The sequence below is a fragment of the Scheffersomyces xylosifermentans genome (assembly GCF_036884685.1).
Source record: "Scheffersomyces xylosifermentans strain CBS 12540 chromosome Unknown RJT20scaffold_3, whole genome shotgun sequence".
NCBI classification, from domain to species: Eukaryota; Fungi; Ascomycota; class Pichiomycetes; order Serinales; family Debaryomycetaceae; genus Scheffersomyces; species Scheffersomyces xylosifermentans.
Window position 1 is genome coordinate 257,078 of NW_027042941.1, and position 17,211 is coordinate 274,288.

The 17,211-nt window shown below is 38.8% G+C and overlaps 8 protein-coding genes across 8 annotated transcripts; 2 read left to right on the top strand and 6 right to left on the bottom strand. All coding sequences in view use genetic code 12, as the record gives it.

Annotated features, from left to right (window-relative positions):
* Positions 1-658: 658 nt before the first annotated feature.
* PAM18 (Pam18p) lies at positions 659-1,545 on the bottom strand. Its single transcript, XM_064919732.1, has one exon. The coding sequence runs from the start codon at positions 1,211-1,213 to the stop codon at positions 716-718; it is 498 nt and encodes a 165-aa protein (XP_064774762.1). The 5' UTR covers positions 1,214-1,545; the 3' UTR covers positions 659-715.
* A 467-nt stretch (positions 1,546-2,012) lies between these two features.
* On the top strand, positions 2,013-2,971 carry RLP24 (ATPase-activating ribosome biosynthesis protein). Its single transcript, XM_064916814.1, has one exon. The coding sequence runs from the start codon at positions 2,254-2,256 to the stop codon at positions 2,848-2,850; it is 597 nt and encodes a 198-aa protein (XP_064774763.1). The 5' UTR covers positions 2,013-2,253; the 3' UTR covers positions 2,851-2,971.
* Positions 2,972-6,589, bottom strand: RJT20DRAFT_126729 (ubiquitin-ubiquitin ligase). Its single transcript, XM_064916815.1, is given in 2 exon segments — positions 2,972-6,235; positions 6,248-6,589. 1 exon segment carries the CDS (start codon positions 6,153-6,155, stop codon positions 3,108-3,110), a length of 3,048 nt encoding a protein of 1,015 aa, XP_064774764.1. The 5' UTR covers positions 6,156-6,235; positions 6,248-6,589; the 3' UTR covers positions 2,972-3,107.
* A 315-nt stretch (positions 6,590-6,904) lies between these two features.
* Positions 6,905-8,119, bottom strand: RJT20DRAFT_126730 (uncharacterized protein). Its single transcript, XM_064916816.1, has one exon. The coding sequence runs from the start codon at positions 8,081-8,083 to the stop codon at positions 7,124-7,126; it is 960 nt and encodes a 319-aa protein (XP_064774765.1). The 5' UTR covers positions 8,084-8,119; the 3' UTR covers positions 6,905-7,123.
* A 255-nt stretch (positions 8,120-8,374) lies between these two features.
* On the bottom strand, positions 8,375-10,446 carry RJT20DRAFT_144772 (uncharacterized protein; the record flags this gene model as incomplete). The annotated part of the gene is made up of 2 exons (XM_064918755.1): positions 8,375-8,459; positions 8,678-10,446. The coding sequence occupies 2 exons, from the start codon at positions 10,444-10,446 to the stop codon at positions 8,375-8,377; spliced, it is 1,854 nt and encodes a 617-aa protein (XP_064774766.1).
* Positions 10,447-13,557: 3,111 nt separating this feature from the next.
* Positions 13,558-14,255, bottom strand: RJT20DRAFT_33657 (uncharacterized protein). The gene has a single exon (XM_064919733.1). It carries the CDS (start codon positions 14,059-14,061, stop codon positions 13,711-13,713), a length of 351 nt encoding a protein of 116 aa, XP_064774767.1. The 5' UTR covers positions 14,062-14,255; the 3' UTR covers positions 13,558-13,710.
* On the top strand, positions 14,252-15,016 carry RJT20DRAFT_126734 (ribonuclease P/MRP protein subunit). The gene has a single exon (XM_064916817.1). The coding sequence runs from the start codon at positions 14,487-14,489 to the stop codon at positions 14,946-14,948; it is 462 nt and encodes a 153-aa protein (XP_064774768.1). The 5' UTR covers positions 14,252-14,486; the 3' UTR covers positions 14,949-15,016.
* Positions 15,017-15,810, bottom strand: RJT20DRAFT_126735 (uncharacterized protein). Its single transcript, XM_064916818.1, has one exon. The coding sequence runs from the start codon at positions 15,795-15,797 to the stop codon at positions 15,129-15,131; it is 669 nt and encodes a 222-aa protein (XP_064774769.1). The 5' UTR covers positions 15,798-15,810; the 3' UTR covers positions 15,017-15,128.
* Positions 15,811-17,211: the final 1,401 nt, after the last annotated feature.

Here is a 17,211-nt window from a genome sequence, read left to right on the forward strand (position 1 = left end):
CAATTGCACAGGAGCAATGACTAACGGTACACAGCCTCTAGATGGTTATGTCAGATCATATACCAAGAAGAATACCAAGAAGAAGAAAAAGTGTCTTCAGCCAAGGAAAGAAGGAATAGCAAATCTCCACAAGTAGATCAAAGAAAGATGGCTTATACCATCGGTTCTTACAGGTTCTCTCCCAAGGTTATTCCTCATACATCGTCAAGCTACTTATAGAAGCCAGTAGTGTAGATAATTAAGCATATTTTGCAGCTATTTATAGTGAGCACAAGAGGGTATGATATGGCATAAACTTTATTGTAGAGATATGGTCATGTGTTATATTCTATATATGGAAGTAGTGAAGTAGTTTCGAATTTAGAATGCTCAGATCGCTTTCAGTGGATGAAATACAATGTTACAAGACAACAAGGCCACAAGACCATCAGATTACTGTGACAACTTTGGTAACTCAAAATTATTCAACCTACATGAAAGTTGGCTAAGAATCTTACACCACACTGAATTACTAATAACAATTTCACTAAATAAACATTTGTTCCATTGTTTATTCGTTTTATTGACTATTTACATTCTACTTTCATTACACCAATTCTAGGATTGGCACTCATTTCGAGTCATTTTATTTAAAAATCAAGCGAGCTTCCTTCACATTGTATCATCTCTTGATCTATATTTGCTTCTTCTTACCCTTATAATTTACAGCTTTTGTTTACTTCTGCTTCATTCCTCCTCTCTTCTCTAACAAGTCTTTGGCCTCATTAACCTTGGTTGCCAAGTAAGATGAACCACCTTTATCTGGATGGTTGGCCATCATTAACTTTCTATGCTGTTCCTTCAACTTCATCTTTGATAAGTTTGTTTCCTTCAAGTTCAAAATCTGAAGGGCCTCCTTAGCAGTCATTTTCTGTCCAAAGCTTCCTTTGATGAATGCCTTACCGTTGATACCCGGCTGCTTAGATTTCACAAACCCGGAGGCAAAATAAGCAACTCCAATTACTCCAAATGTAGTCAACCAAGGGTGTTCTCCCATCCAGTTAGTAGTCTGGTCAAAATACCACTCAGCAGAGCCTTCAGGGGCCTGTTTTCTTTGCAAATGACCAGTGTAGTTGGCCTCAGGATTGTACGCCACTTGTTGGGCTTGCTGCTGGTATTGTCCATTATCTCCCGGAATAGCCAACGTAGGGATTTCCATATTAGTAGGTGCCATGTTTCAAATGCTAAAATGTGTGTTATATATACAAGAAGTGCTACAAATATGAAGAAGTAATGTTGGAAATGCCTTGGTAAAGTCTTAATTTGATGGCTAAAAAGTCGAAATTTGAATTTTTTCGTTTTAGATCACGTGATTTTATTGAATTGGAAATGTGCACTACCTTGGGGTAATGGGTGACAAGGAAGTGATGGATGGGGGATAATGGAGTGGAACTTTGGGGAAGTTATGATTAGGTAGGATGTGATTTTGTAGTGATGGTGGAGGGCGAGGGTAGCGGTAGGGGTTGGGTTAGACGCTGACAGTTCTAGTTCAGGTTTTTTCTTTTTTTTTTTGCTGGAGGTTATTATATACTTATTTAACCAAGTTAACTAACTCAAAAAAAAAAAACGGTGGCTCGGCTCCATGAAAATGCTGGTGTCTTACTGATATCTAAATCGGAACTCTCGGCCATATACACGAGAAACTGCGGGCAAAACCAAAAGAGAGCTCAACTCCCAGTACTTTCTCCCTGAACTTGCGGTGGTCACTCTGTTTCCCCAACTGACGTCTCCCTACCGACGTTTTTGCCATTGCTGCAAATTCTACGCCATCCATACATAACAAAAGTTATATAATCCAAATAGTTATTTACTGACGTAACAACACGACACATACCGGACAAAAAAACGTCGCATCAGAAACTTTTACCGCCTCATCCCGTGCGGCTCGGTTCCTTCTGCGGCTCAATTTTTTTTTTATCATCATCTCTTAAAAAAAGACATCTTACAAAAGAGGACTTCTCTTGGTTAACCCCATATCATTGAAGTCATCTTAGATCTAAAAGGTTTTCCAAATTGCTAGTATACTTCGCAAAGTACATAGTTGCCTAGATTTCCAGTTTACCCCGTCATTTTTTATTTCGTATAGCTGAAGTTTGTTGCCGTGTAACAATTTTTCACTTACAATTTGTCATAATTTTTCACTACCTTGAATTGTATAATTCCCAGTAGTTTTACCACCACATAGCATATTCACACACTTAAAACACATACAAAATGAGAGTAGTACAATGCCATTTTTGCTCGTCGCCAGTATACCCATTGCACGGTATTATGTTTGTAAGAAACGACGCTAAGGAGTTCAGATTCTGTCGTTCCAAATGTCACAAGGCGTTTAAGCAACGTCGTAACCCACGTAAGTTGAGATGGACCAAGGCTTTCAGAAAGGCTGCTGGAAAGGAGTTGGTTGTGGACTCTACCTTGACATTTGCTGCCAGAAGAAACGTTCCAGTTAGATACAACAGAGACTTGGTTGCCACTACACTTACCGCTATGTCTAGAATCGAAGAGATCAGACAGAAGAGAGAAAGAGCTTTCTACAAGAACAGAATGAGAGGAAACAAGGAGAAGAAGATTGCTGCCGACAGAAAGTTAGTTGCCGAAAACCCAGAATTGTTGAGAATGAGAGATGTAGAGATCAGAAGAAAGGCCGAAAGACTCGCTGCCAGAGAAGCTGCCATGGAAGAGGAAGAAGAGATTGCCTCAGAAGACATGATGAGCGAAGACGAGGAGATGGAATCCGAATCCGAGTCCGAGAGCGAACAAGTCAAGCAAAAGGTGTTGTTGAAGAACAAGAGAAAGACCAGAGCTTAGTTAAATCAGTTCGCCAGTATGAGGAAGAGGAAACTATGGAAGACGTAATAGTGTCTTCATGTTGTATAGCATCATTTTTTATATATACCGATTATCAGTTAATGTACATTATTGCAGAAATATGTGGTGTGATGTTAGATAGGTCCTTGGTTCATCTATGAATAGTTACTATTACTGTTCTCAAGGTGCACAAGCCAATATTGTCATAAACACAAATACTATAGGCCGCTCACCAACGAAATATATCATTCATCCATCTATGACAAGTCAAATCTGGCCTCAGTGTAGATAGCATATAACAACTTCGAGCGGATTAACTCCTTATCCTGGTAGTCAGGCAACTTTAACAAGTTCACACAAGTTGATGCCGTCGGCAAACGGGCAATATCTCGGCCAGAATTCCTGATTCCAAAACGAGGAGACAACGATCCAAACCCTAGCAAAGGTGCTCTGCTAACTGAAGTGACAAACTTTATGAGCTTAAATCTCTCCTCAGCAGACATCTCTGCAATTACTTCCCAGAAGTATTTTATGGTGATATCATCATCAAAGTAACCTCCGTACTCCACATTTTCCTTCCAGTCAGCAATGTTGACATCACTTTCGCCTCCAGAGATAAGCATCTGCAATTCAAACGAATCAAACATACTCAACCATGTTGAGGAGATAATCTCATATAAGCCTTCAAGGAAATACTTAGTCTGTATGTGCAAGGATTGGTTCAATTTAAAATTGGAAATCTGATGGATATAACTCAACTTGTTTGACAGTGAAAGTTTGATATTTTCACCGTTTGGAGGAAGAAGATCAAACAAATAATTCTTACCATCTACCTTCTCGTTGATGGTGAAGTTTAAGTCCAACTCATTCAATTCTGATTCCGGCATTTTTAAAAGCTTCATTAGACCCAAGAACAACTCGTTGTCAAGATAATTTAAATCGTTTATGGAATTCTTCATATTGTCATTACACCACTTATTCAAGAAGAAGGGAGCAAAAGACACATCGATGAGCACATTCTCGTAAAAGCATTTACCTACAACATTTCCAAGGAATTTCAAATAAAGCAATCTCTCTTGCTGGATCTCCAAGTCTTTGCCTATATGAATGGACTTGTATATGTCGTCATTAGGGTAAATCTGGTTGTCACTGAGGGTTTCTTTGAACAAGTGCAAATCGTTGGATGGATTGAAGCCTTCTGTAACGACACTAGTGAGAAATTCCTTTGTAATACCACCGCCATCAATACCTGCCTCTTGGCCATATTCATTGAAGAAGCTCACTTGAAGCAGCTGCTTGAAGTTGCTTCCAGAGTTGTGAAAGCTGTTGAAGGCATCTTCAAGTAAATGCTCTCTTCGGATATCCGCCTGGAGTTTAGATGTAACAAAACTGAACGGGTTGACATTCATATGGCGTTGCTTATCCAATTCAATTAAGGATTGAAAAACTTTTACTCTGTCTTTAAAAGCGATAAAAAATGGTAACTTCTTTAAGACTTCCAGCTTTGCTAGAGTATCACTTGAGGACGCAACGAATACTTTGCTCCTTCTAATATTACTGCTGTTCATGCTGTTAAAAATAGAGTCATACTCTTCATAATTTGGTTCTTCGTCAATATCCATTTCACTTATTCTCTTTTCCTCCTCTTCAGCAACAATCTGTAGTAACCCATCAATATTAAATGTGAGCTCTTTTGGTTTCCAGAAATCGTCAGGTAAGAAGCGCAAACGCAAGTTCTTCATATACAACTGGTTCAAAAGCGATATTGATATACTTTTGAGTTTGTCAAACTGATGGAAATAATTCTTACTGATCCCTGAAAAGAATATAAGGGTTAAACAGAGTGCCCGAAGGAATATAAGGAAATTGGACACCTCTTCAAGACTAAGCTTGTCGTCTTGGAAACTCTCCAAGTCATTAGATACAATTAACCAATACGAGTAGAGCTCTTCAAAAGTGTAAATTGCTTTCCAGAAAAATTCAATGGAAGCCTTATCCGGTATGAATTTGTATACTTCGTCAAGGTTCTCCTTTTTGAGGTAGTCATGATTCTCCTCCGTAGCAGCTTTAACAATTGCCGCGAATATTGGATGTGATACAAGCTTACTGTAAAACCACTTATAAGAGTTCGGGGTAATGGTAATAAGCATACAGAGTTTGCTTTTGGATGGTGGATAGAAGAATATCAATGTAGAGAAAATCTGCAATGCCGCCTTTGAAAGTCGGTCATCGCTACTCTTACTTGTGAAATGCGAAATCGCCTGCTTGGTGAACTCAGAAGTATACAACATCTGAATTGTATCAATGACGGTTGAGGATACTGGTAATACACCAACACCAGCTTTCTCTTTTGGATTGTAGTCTTCTTCATCTTCATACTCATCATCCACTTTCTGAATTGAAAATGTGATAACATCTAGAACAGAACCAACGAAGTAATAGTCCTCGTCAACAAATGGCTCTTCCTTACCATGTATCGTAAGGTAATTTACTAGCAAATTGACTAATGCCAGTCTGCCTAAATTGTCTAAATTTACTTCTGGGGACAGAAGAGTATTGCGGATAATATTTAAATGCAAAATGCCATAGTTCGAGTCGACGAACAAGTTTGGAATGGAAAGGAACACTAAGAAGTTTTCTGGTGAGTCATGTGTGTTAATCTTGAATACCATGTCTATCACGTCTCTTTTCACTAGCTTAGAAACTTGGTTTGTAATGATGAACTTCGACAAATACAGTATCAAATTCGGTACTTTACTCAGTTCAAAAGTTCCATATTGCTCTAACAAGTAATGTATAATGATAATGCACTCCTCGGTGATTTCTACCTTCTGGTCATTGGCTAAATCCTTTCTGCGGTCCACTTTCTCAATTAATACACTTAAGGAATTGATAAGCAGGTTAAACTGTCTGGGAGTAAGCGAGAAGGTGTGTTCATGCAAGCTGGAGTTTACAAGCTTCAATTGGAGCTCAAGCTCAGGAACTGGTTGACGAGTCAATGTCCACTTACAAAGAAACTCGAATTGAAGCAACCATTTAGCCCACTCTTGTTCCGAATGCCATTTTCCACTTGTCGATATCCATTCCAATTTTAATTCTTCCCCACTATTTGTCAAATCTATGTACCTTCTGATATGGGATTGTAATACTAATCCTGATTTCTCGCGTTGTCGTTGTTCTTCTCTTTGCAACCGTTGGATTTTGCTTTGTTCTAAGAACGATTTGCTACCCGTTTGATTAATTGGTCGTCCACGATTACCCAAATTGACCACTCTTTTCTTAGTCTGGCCACTGAAATTTAGCATAATTTATATGGTAAGTTGATCTGGAACGATAGTAGTTGTAGAAATGGAAAGAATGGATATTACTATGGATATTACTATGGATATTACTATGGTTATTACTATTGGAATCACTTGTAGACTGTGTCTTTATAAGTGTTCTAAAGCTGTTGAATTCGTAGATTTCTGAGTTATCGCCTAAAATTCCAATTCAATTCTTACTCTTCCTGGAATTGTTCAATTCTTCTTTAGTAATATGAAGTTATCGGGACCAATTGTTATCTTAGTAATGATGGTCCGGTGACCACCTGATTATAGTGATTACCAATAGTATTCACTGGATATATACACGTTTCGGACACAGAAAAAGCCGGAAACAGGACAATGACGGATGCCCAATGGTACTAATTACAAGATTTACTCGAAGCAACGACGCTTACACTAGGTTTACGTGAAGTTCTATAAAGAAGAGTAAACATAATTGAATAATGATTTGCCGCTATGAATGTTAACTATGAGGCAGAGATACGGGGTGGTATCATCACGTGAACATTAATTCCGGGGAGGGTATAGAGAGTGTAGTGAGGAGTGGTAGAGATGTGATGATGTAATGAATGGGTTCGTATGGGGTATTGATATTATCGGAAATGTGGTGGAGGTGTTGGTCTAGGGGGTTGGTTTATATAATTTGGGATATATAATAAATGTGAGTCTTTTTGTATTTAAATTGAAACAGTCCCCATGTCTATATTGTATTCCATATGTTGTATATAATGGGGAAGAACCATAATTTTGTATATAATTGTATTGTATCACTCTATTGAACTATACCATGTGTATTCTATTCCATATTTGTCATTTATAATAATATGGGGAAGAACCAAAATTTTGTATATAATTGTATTGTATCACTCTATTGAATTATGCTAGGTTTTATTATAATTTTGTAAGTATATATATGAAATATTGCCTTCTCACAGGATTTGCCTACCCTAAGATAACAACTCGCCTAAAGTTCCCAAAGACTCTATAACGTACAGTGGAATTAAACTCTCTCCACCCTCATAATGGTGTGGGTTCAGAAGCAATTGGTGCAAGTCGTTCGGCTTGGTTCCTCCAGTGAGGACCAACAACGAACCAGAGCCATTACCTAATTCTCCGTCATTTCCGAACTTGATATCGGTATAAAGGGTGTCTCCTACCATCAAGGTTCTCAGTCTGTCGTAGTTGTGTGTGGCAAGAATACCATCAAGGAACACCTTACTAGGCTTTCCAACATTCAAGAACTCTCTGTCAGCAGTATAGTGCATGTAGTTAACAACACTTCCTCCAGCAGGGAGAATTAACCCGTTCGGACCAGGATAGCTTCTGTCTATATTAGCCCCAATGAAAGGAATGCTCTTGTTCTTGTACAAGAGGTATTGTAAGGTCAGAGCAATCCGCATGTAGTTGAATTCCTTGGTAGATCCTACAATTACAGCGGCCACCTCCGGGTCCACTACTAGTAATTCATGATCTGGATGGAAAGGTTGGTCCAATCTTTTGTCAGTTCCTCCGACGGGGATGTACCCTTCTTCTCTGAGCTCCTCCTCAATTCCGCTGTCTCCCAAGACCCAAACTTTGGAGTTAGGCTGTATATTATAGACATTTTGGAGTGCTTGCACGGCAGCAAAACACGTTGGGAAGATTCTATCTCTGGTTATGCCTTTGAACCCCAAACTCAAGAATTTGGCCACGTATGCCTCCCTAGATTTAGACGAGTTATTGGTGACAAAAGCGAACTTCTTACCCTTGGACTCGAGATATTCGATGGTCTTCAATACTCCAGGAATCAACTTCTCGTCGAGCCAAATGACTCCATCGCAGTCAAACAAGAAATTATCATATTTTTCAAGCAATGCTTCTGCATGTGCTTTATCTGAGACCAACACTGGGTTCTTTCTGACAGTCATGATACCTCTATTTTACTTATTCAGGTTTATTTGGTGGTTATTGCCAGCTATACAAGTATATAAATATCGGTTTACTTCGGATAAATTGGAATATTAGAAGCATAAAAGAAACTTTCGGCACGTGATGCATACGGCTGCAAATTCCTGGTAGGCGAGACTTTGTGCATCGTAAATCATTGTAGAATGATTTAAAGATAATAAGAGTACGTGAGTGGGAACGGTCATGATGGAAAAGTCCATCGATAGGGTACATGCTGGCATTTATCGAGTTACAAGAATACATTAAAGAGTCTATATGGACGTCTCCTTTGATTCCCTGATTTTATTCAAAGAATGAGGCCGAAGAATGGTCAGTGGATAATTGCAAGATTGAAGTCTTGAGCATGGTTGTAATAAATGCAACCTGACGTGTACATTGATTCGTTATATCTGTTTTATATTGTATGCATATTTTTGTTATATAGATCTTCTTTTGAATTCTCTATTAAGAACGCAAACTGCTTAGCATGTTCACAATGTCGTTTATATTCTATTTAGTTGGTTCTTTCAATGTCATTGAAATCCGTATGGTTTTTTAAGTTGACTGGCAAATACGTCTGGTCAAAACCAGCCATTCTTTTCTTCCACCATTTTCTTGTAGACTTTTTGTCCACATCCTCCATGTACAAATCTTCGTTGTCGTCATCATCATCATCGTCGTCATCATCGTCATCGTTGCCAAATTCTCCGTGCACGTCAATGTGCTTTTGACTCTTAGAGACGCCGATCTCGTAAACTTCGTCCTCTGAACCAGTGAGAACCGAGCTTGCAAGAACCGAAAGAGATTTAGCATCCTTCTTCACAATCTGGTAGTTACTTCCCAAGTTCAAGTCCTTAGCTACGATTTCTCTAGTACGGCCCAAGGCTTCAACATCTGCCACTCTTTGAATACTATCTTCGAGTAATTGGTTGAACATCGGTTGTGAAGCAATTTCATGGAAGGCCCTCATCATGGGAACCGAATCAGCTCTGACTCTAGAATCAGAGTCAATAGTGAAGATATTCAAGTTATCGTATTGTTGAATGTAATCAGCTCTTGTCATGATCTGTCTACTTCTCCATAAAGGTAATTCTGGCAAGTTATGATCCCTGTATTCGGAATGGTTCTTCGAACTGGCAACCCCGTCCTTAACCTTATGAGTGATCAAGGTGTTCATTCTTTCACGATCCATTTCAACGAACTTCTTCATCAACAACATAGCACTAACGGCAAATTTACCACTTTCCATAACATCGTCGTCCATATCAAATCCTAATAAGGCGCACTGGTTTAGGAACCATGTCTTTTCACGGTCAATGATTTCGTGGCAAGCCTTAATGATATCTCTGTGGCGGGCTACTTGTGTGATATGCTGCGGTCTTCCCCCAATCAAATCATAGATTTGATGACAAATTTCACTTGTCAATTGGTACTGAGGTTCAGGGAAGTAACGATGACGAATGAATTTCAAAGCATTAACCGTCTCCTTTCTGTTGAAGTCACGAACATTAACAACCTCTAACCTCGTGCCTAATTTCTTTAACTTCTCATATACCCAGTAATCATCACTATTGAAGATTATTGTTAGTAATCCAGAACCGCTCAAACTCTCAGCTTTCTGCTGCAATAACTCTAACAATTTTATACCTTCTTCATTTTCCTTGATCAAATGGGCGTTGTTGATGATCATAACTAATGGGCGATGAACTTTAGAAACTCTTAGCATCGCAAGCTCTTCTAATTTGCTAAAAGCACGTTCGATATCTAACAAGGCAGTCGTGTCACGAGGACCACGTATGGAGAATAATGAGCCGATGTAATCCTCATTAAATGAGAAGTTCAATGCTTTTCCTAAACGAATTCTGAAGATTTCGGGATCAGCATGGGCATCAAATACAGTAACATTATAACCGTTTACTTTCTTCATAGCCTCTAAGATCAATGATGTCTTTCCTGTACCCTTCTCTCCTACAATAAGGAAATAACTTCCTACAACCTTACCAGCGATGATGTCGTCTAGTAATTTCTGTTGCGGTCTATTGACCCATTCAGCCTCCTCTGGCAAATCCTCCATTTCATGATGTGTTCTCTTGTGGATAGCCAACTGAGCCGCTGGATCTCCATTTTCGAATGCCGTGTTCATCTTCAGCAAGACATGATCAGCATAGAACTTGTGATAGCCTACACCTGCAACACCTAAGATGGCGATAGAACTGAAGGTGATTCCCATCGTTTCCAAGCATTTTGTCATAAATGACATGAAGCGTTCGTACTTTGAATCTTCCTTATCATTTTTACCCTTCTTCTTGCCATCGTCTTCCTCTCCTTCCTTTAGCTCTTCCATGATGTTCTCAAAGATAGGGTGGTTGTTGAAGTTACGGTGAGAGATCAATTGAGTTCTATTATGACCATTGACGAAGGGCTTGGCCAAAGTCAATGGACCATTCCGTGGAACCCGAACACGAAATGTTCTTAGCACTACTTGGCGACACAACATGGCTCCTAGTATTACCTTTTCTCTAGTCCTTTTCTTGATATCTTTTCTGGTCGTAAGCCTACTTTTCTGCGTATGTTTTTTTTGCAATCAGTATTACTGTGATCCGTAAACTTTTGATGGAACCTTTTTTTTCAAAAGTATTAACCTTATTTACTAATGTGGTGTTATTCCGAATCCGTTGTATATCCCAGTCGTATATCCCAGTTTATTTCTTTTATAAGTTGGCGTCGTACCTATAATACCAGATTTGCAGTATTTTCTATTTCTACCCCTGGAGCATAAAAGTTCCGTAATTCTCATCCAACAGAAGCCCGTGATGAATCAGGCTGAAGCGACGTATATCATTCCTCGACGATTGATGTCAGCCGCACCACACGACAGGAAACATTTCTAAGCCCACGAGCGAACGCTTCTCTTTTTCTGAGGCGATGAGTTACGGGAGGAGGTAGTTGTGGGGTTGCAATTGGAGAGTGTTTGTGAATTAGAGCTGGGTAATTTTGGAGTTATTTGGGATTATTTGGGGTTATTTGGTTACGTTGAGAGAAGTGGAGGAGAGTTAGATATTTTATGAGTAGCACTGTCATGCTATTTTGCGAAGGCGAATTTCCATTGCAGTGATTGTGAATGTCAAGGCATGTCTACTCCTCCCCAGAGGAATTGAGCATATTTCTACCACATTTCTAGCATATATCTACTAGTTAGTTGGGTCCGCCTTACACGAAATTTTATCTTCATATGTCACCCTCCTCTTCGTCGTCTATAGTTGGAAAAGTATAAATGGTTTCTATGGTTTCGGCCAAGTAATGCCTCTCGCAATTATGTACGAAGTACGCATTGGTTCATGTAGGTAGCTTAATTTTATAACCCCTATCCACTCCGAAAGCCATGGCATCTCAAAAATAGTCTACTTGTGCAGAGAAGCACAGGATTCACAATTTTCTTGCTTCACACCTCTGAAATCCGAAGATCGTATTTTATTAAGATTTTGTTGTACAGGTAAGCTAAGCTAGCTCGCAAATCGGTCGAACAATTATGGGATTGTGTTTAAAATATTAGCGAATTCTTATAATAGCAGTCGAAGATGCTGGCGAAGAGATCTTGAGGCAAGTCAAATCGATCAAATATCTCAGGAAAAGTCTGAGACGATTTGGGTGAAAATATTTGCATCAACTTATCGATCCACCAAGAAAGTTAAAACTAGAGAATAAAAAGTCAAGCTTTCATGGGAGGGGTCGTAAACGCTAGAACAAGAATGCTTGGGCCGTTAAACAAAGAATATGGTCTGAAACTCACACATATGCATCGCTTTGGCATTAAACCGTGCTTTTCAACTAGAGATCAGGAGATTTACAGTCATAAGATCCTTAGTGTTAAGACCCTACATCATTTGACTTCTATGTTCGCCTCTTGGATGTATCTGCAACCATCATATCCAAACGCAATTAACAATGGTACGGCCATGATTTTGGCAAGAAATCTCATTGGAAATCTTAACCCTCGGTATAGCTTTTTTCTCTGCAAATTGAGGAGAAATCTTATTTACGACTTTGTTTCAAGGAGCTTATCTTGTTCACTTTTTACGAAAATGTGTGGATTTGTGCTTGACTACCAACAAGAATTGCCATTATACAATACATTTTAAAGTATAGACACACTCACAAAATTCATGTGCTTAGTATCGCTTCCTTTATAGCGAACCCATAAAACTAACTCTTGTCTACATTCCTTGATATGGAAGTGGAGTATAGTAATAATTTGGTAAAGCTTATCTACCAAAAACATTATACGGAGTGTATGAAAATACGGCAGATTGAAATAGGAGATTTTTACGTGCCGACAAGACCCCGAGATCTCGCACCTCCCTTATTGTTTGATAAATCCTTGGTATCACCGTGCAGTCGTAGATATATTATTACTAAAAAATGTCTGCATATTTTGCACCAGTGTCACTTCTATAATATATGCGGCCGAAAATGGGCACACACGAATGCATCGGCTGTTCGCTTTGCCGCACACCCATTTCGTTTTGAATATTGCAGCAGCACATACCCATCCCGTATAGAGTTCAGGTTGTTGTTATGGTTTTTGGGGCTAGTTATCTATGTAATTCACTCGTGACTCGAATCACATTTGATCTTGCCTGTACAACTTGTGGTAGAAATGGTGTGTTGCTCACTAGGTGACTCCCACCCAGACCGAAGGAGTAAGTTCAGAGCTTTTAGTATTTTTTTGCACCCATTAGTGTGCAACCTGAAGATGCAATATTCCACAGTTATTGACCTTAGAATGCCCTCCTCTTCATAATGATAGAGCCATAGCTCTTACTCAGTAGTTGCACATCGTGTAAAGTAAATCTAATGGCCCTGGCCTGTAAAGTTGTTTACTTGCGATCGTTGCTTAAGATCACAATATTGGGAGAACATTGAGAGTACTTATCTATAGTGGTGTTGAATTCACGGGAAGGATTTCTTGATCTGTAGGAGAAATCTACCGTAAAGAAAAGGAATAGTTTAGTATTCATTTGTATATTTATTTAATAATTTCTCTTAGCCAATTGTCATTTACATCAGTTTTCCTCAATGGGACATCTCCAAGAATGAGTGTAATTCGAGAAACACACATCTTGAAAATGGAAGAATGTAAATCACTTTCTTGATGAGCTTTAAATAAAACAACCCATCCAACATACTTCGGAGTACATAAGATAAGGTTCTCTAAAGCAGTCAATGTTGAAAAGCGATGATCGCCATGCAGACTGTCACATTCTTTATGTCTGGGCATGAAACACTTGGCTTGGATTATCATTAAGGTACCCAGGAGCAAGACCGCATCATTGTACTTCTACATGAGGGCAGCTCAATTAAAGATTTTAGAGCAATGCATATTAATTATCAGGACTCAGAGGATATTAATAGGATTGTTGTTCAAAATCAAACAGTATGGAGAATTTTACAAGGATTTCAAAAGCCCACGATGTGGTGCAAGATATTGGTACATTCATTAATCAATTACGTGTGATTTCCTTTAATTGAGATGTTTAAAGCATTATCAGTCATTTATTAGCTATAACACCACTATTGACCCTTGATACTATTGGTACTCTATTTCGGCTCATGATGAAGTTTTGAACGACGGCCAAAAGGGCTTTTGGCGGAATGTCCCTGAGGCTTCCAGAGCTTCGGGTGAATGCAGCTGCTCTTCTACAGCTTGCTCGCCATCTTCATGGCGATGCTCTCGTTCTCGTCGTTGAAGCTCGAGTTGTGCGTTCATCATGACTTGTATGGTATGCGTATGTATTTCCGAATGAATTCTGTGCTGTTGTAACCGTTTTGATTCGTTGGAAGGCGATTGTGACCATTCAGAGCTCTGAGATGACCAGCCATTACCGAATTCGCTGTCGTCATCGTTGTGCACGTCATCCACGCGTCGCTTCCTAGAGCATTTGTCTGGAGATGAAAACATCGACACGTCTTCTGTACGTGTCTTGTTAGAGAAAAGATATATAGATAGACGAAGATTTACTCAATTTTTCAACCTTTAAACCTAAATTTTTATACAAGCAATTCAATACGACAATTATATAATCTATTTTCCCCAATTTATTCTGTATTTTCTATCCCAACACTCTCTAAAATGGTAACTACAACCTCATTTATCATTCATTAACATCAATAATTCAATCTCGTAAAATGAATTTTTTTGAAGAGACTTGAAAAATCTCAAACATTACTGCGGCAGGGATGCAGAAACCAACCATAAAGGAAATTGCAAATGTCATGAAGAAATAGAAGAAATGAACATTCGAAGAAGACGTGAAAGTAAGGAAAAAGTGGGTGATAGAATAGTAGAAATTGTAAAATATAGGTTTAAAAAGTGGAAGAATTAATATGTCGTTAAAAATAGCAAAACAGAGTAGAATTAACGGTAAACATATCAAGCATAGTGCCAATACGAAGTTGGTTCTGGTCATAGAACGGGAAACTACTTTTCTAGTCAAGTCAAAGACGCCTTTTATATCGGCTGTGAAGCAGATACAGAGGTCTTTGGATAAGTTTAACAAGAAAATCAACAAAAAATCGACAAACAAGTACCAAGGAGGTGATTATAAAAAGGTTAAATACATTGTAGTGAAAGGAATGGGCAAGGCCATGGAGAAGACATTATCTTTGGGAGTACATTTCGAAGAAAATTACAAAGTGGACGTCTTTACAGGAAGTGTAGAAGTCTTGGACGAGTTCAAAATAAATGAAAATGCCAGTGATAGCGAAGATGAAGATGACGAAGAGACCATTTACAAGAAACGAATGGTTAGTTACGTTGAATTGAGGATATGGCTCCAAAGAGAATAGATAAAATGATACTACGTCACATCCGAAGGCAATTCCAGTATCTCTAGTTATTTACTTTATAAATATATGTACATTAGTTATTAATAATTCATGATTTCGTTAGATTTCTAAGTGTGATATGACCGTTCGGTCTTTTTAGATTTGCTTCGTAGCGATAGCATCAACCAGAGATTAAATACTTCAAGACGCCTCGCTTGTTTGCCTGTCGTAAACCTTTTCTTTTATGTGCAATAAATCTATAACATGTCTTTCCAACTTTGCACTCTTTTTAATCTTCTTTCCACTCTGATCCCATTCCTCTTTGGCTTGGTTCTCGTCTACAATTTCAAAAACCTTCTCTGCCACTTCGATGAGTTCTTTGCACTTATCATAATCTCTCATATAATAAGCTTTTTCAACCGCGTGCAACATTTTGACACGGTCAATCTTCATATTGTTATCTAGTAAATGCAAATCTTCATACAACCATTCGGAAGTATTCAATTTAGGCCCTGATTTACGAAACTGCTCCAATTGACTTTGAAATTCGTCTTCGGTCTGAGGTTTCCTCGTTTTGGCTCTAGTCGAGACCATTTGAGCAGCCGATGTAGCAATGGAATTGCCCTCGGCCACTTTCATATCACCTTCTATAGCAGTTGTCCCGCTCTCTTCTTCCATTTCCTGAGTTTCAATTCTACTACCACTCTCTGATTCAATGTCATCGCATTTGCTTTCTGAGCTCATCGCACCTTGAAATCTTTCTACAGCAGCATTCTGCAAACCACAAAAAGTTGCATTTTCTATGCTTAGGCGATTGTCTTTCTCTGTACCATCATCTGAATCTTGAACTATTATTATTTCGCCAGACATTGCTTATTAGTCACTTTCCACATTACCATCTAAAGATAGAAGTGAAATTTTACCTGATGAAAGATGAACCGGCTCGGTAAAATATATCACGTGACATATTCCGGAAATTTGATCGAATCGGGTTTTAAATTATAAAAATTAAAATTAGTCTCGAATAAGCGCTATGACGTCAGAAGAATTACAAAAAGAAATGTATGCGTATACAAATTCACCTCGGTCGAATGCGGAAATAGTCTCATTTCGGGATGAGGGGGGAATTTAGAGTAAGATGCTGTCGGGCAATCTGCACAACATACAAAAATACGGGTCAATAGTAGAATCACAAAATAAAGAAGAAAAGATTATGAAGAATAAAGGCCTCGAGAGTGTTTTGAGCCTAGCTATAACGAAAATGATGACCTGAAGAAAGCGAGAGAACGTTATAAATTGAGATCTTTTCTCTGGAAAACTCGGTGTTCTTCCTTCAAGAAGATCTGTGCTGTGTTATGTTCGACTAGGTCTCTCAAGCAGGGTCGTCTTGTAGGTCCCTGTCACTTTTTTGGTTCATACAGGTCTAACATTAGGATTAGTGTTTTTCTTTTTGTGCCTTCTTAGTGCATATCCAGTAAGCCCAACACAAAAATAGTGAATCATGGCACACCCGTAACAGACCGATGCTACACAAAGGATTGGTCAAGTATATCAGACATATTCGACCTAAGTGAGTGGTTCCTTTGAACGTGCTATTGATAAATGACTAAGGTCATGTTCCTTTTCCACAATTCTTTGATATACACTCTTATGCAACATGATCCCTCTGGCATTTCAGTCTATCTAGTAGTAATCCACCTACATATATTTTTATAACCGCACAATACGACATCAGACAGTATAATATGTTTTTTCAAACTGTACCTACATTTTGAAGGACTACATCCTCGTCCTGTAGTCTCTTTGTCTAGAGAAGGATATTGTCTGCGCATAGCCCCGAAGAGGAAGTGATTGATATTATTTTAAACTTTCATCTGATCGTATGGAGTTGCAACCCTTTGATCCAAAATAAGACTGTGTCTAGCGAAATACGAGGGGCCGTATTGGTGGCCGAATGTGCTCTTAATTTCATAACATAAGACTATTTCACACTCGCTAATTGTGCCCTGGTCCCCCGGCGCTTGTTAATAGACGCTCTTCTGATATCACCAAATAAAGACAAAAGATGTATCTATTGTCTCTGCTAGATAAGCTGTGGAAGTTTCGTCCCGATAAGACAACCACTGTAGATCTCACCCACCTTCTTGATATATTATTCGGTCATTTTGCAGGATAAATCGTGCATATAGTTTTTTTGTCGCTATCCTTCTCATGTAAACTATAGCAAATCATTAGAACCGTATCATATGCAAACAGCGATGTATGGAACGGGTGTTTGGGGTTC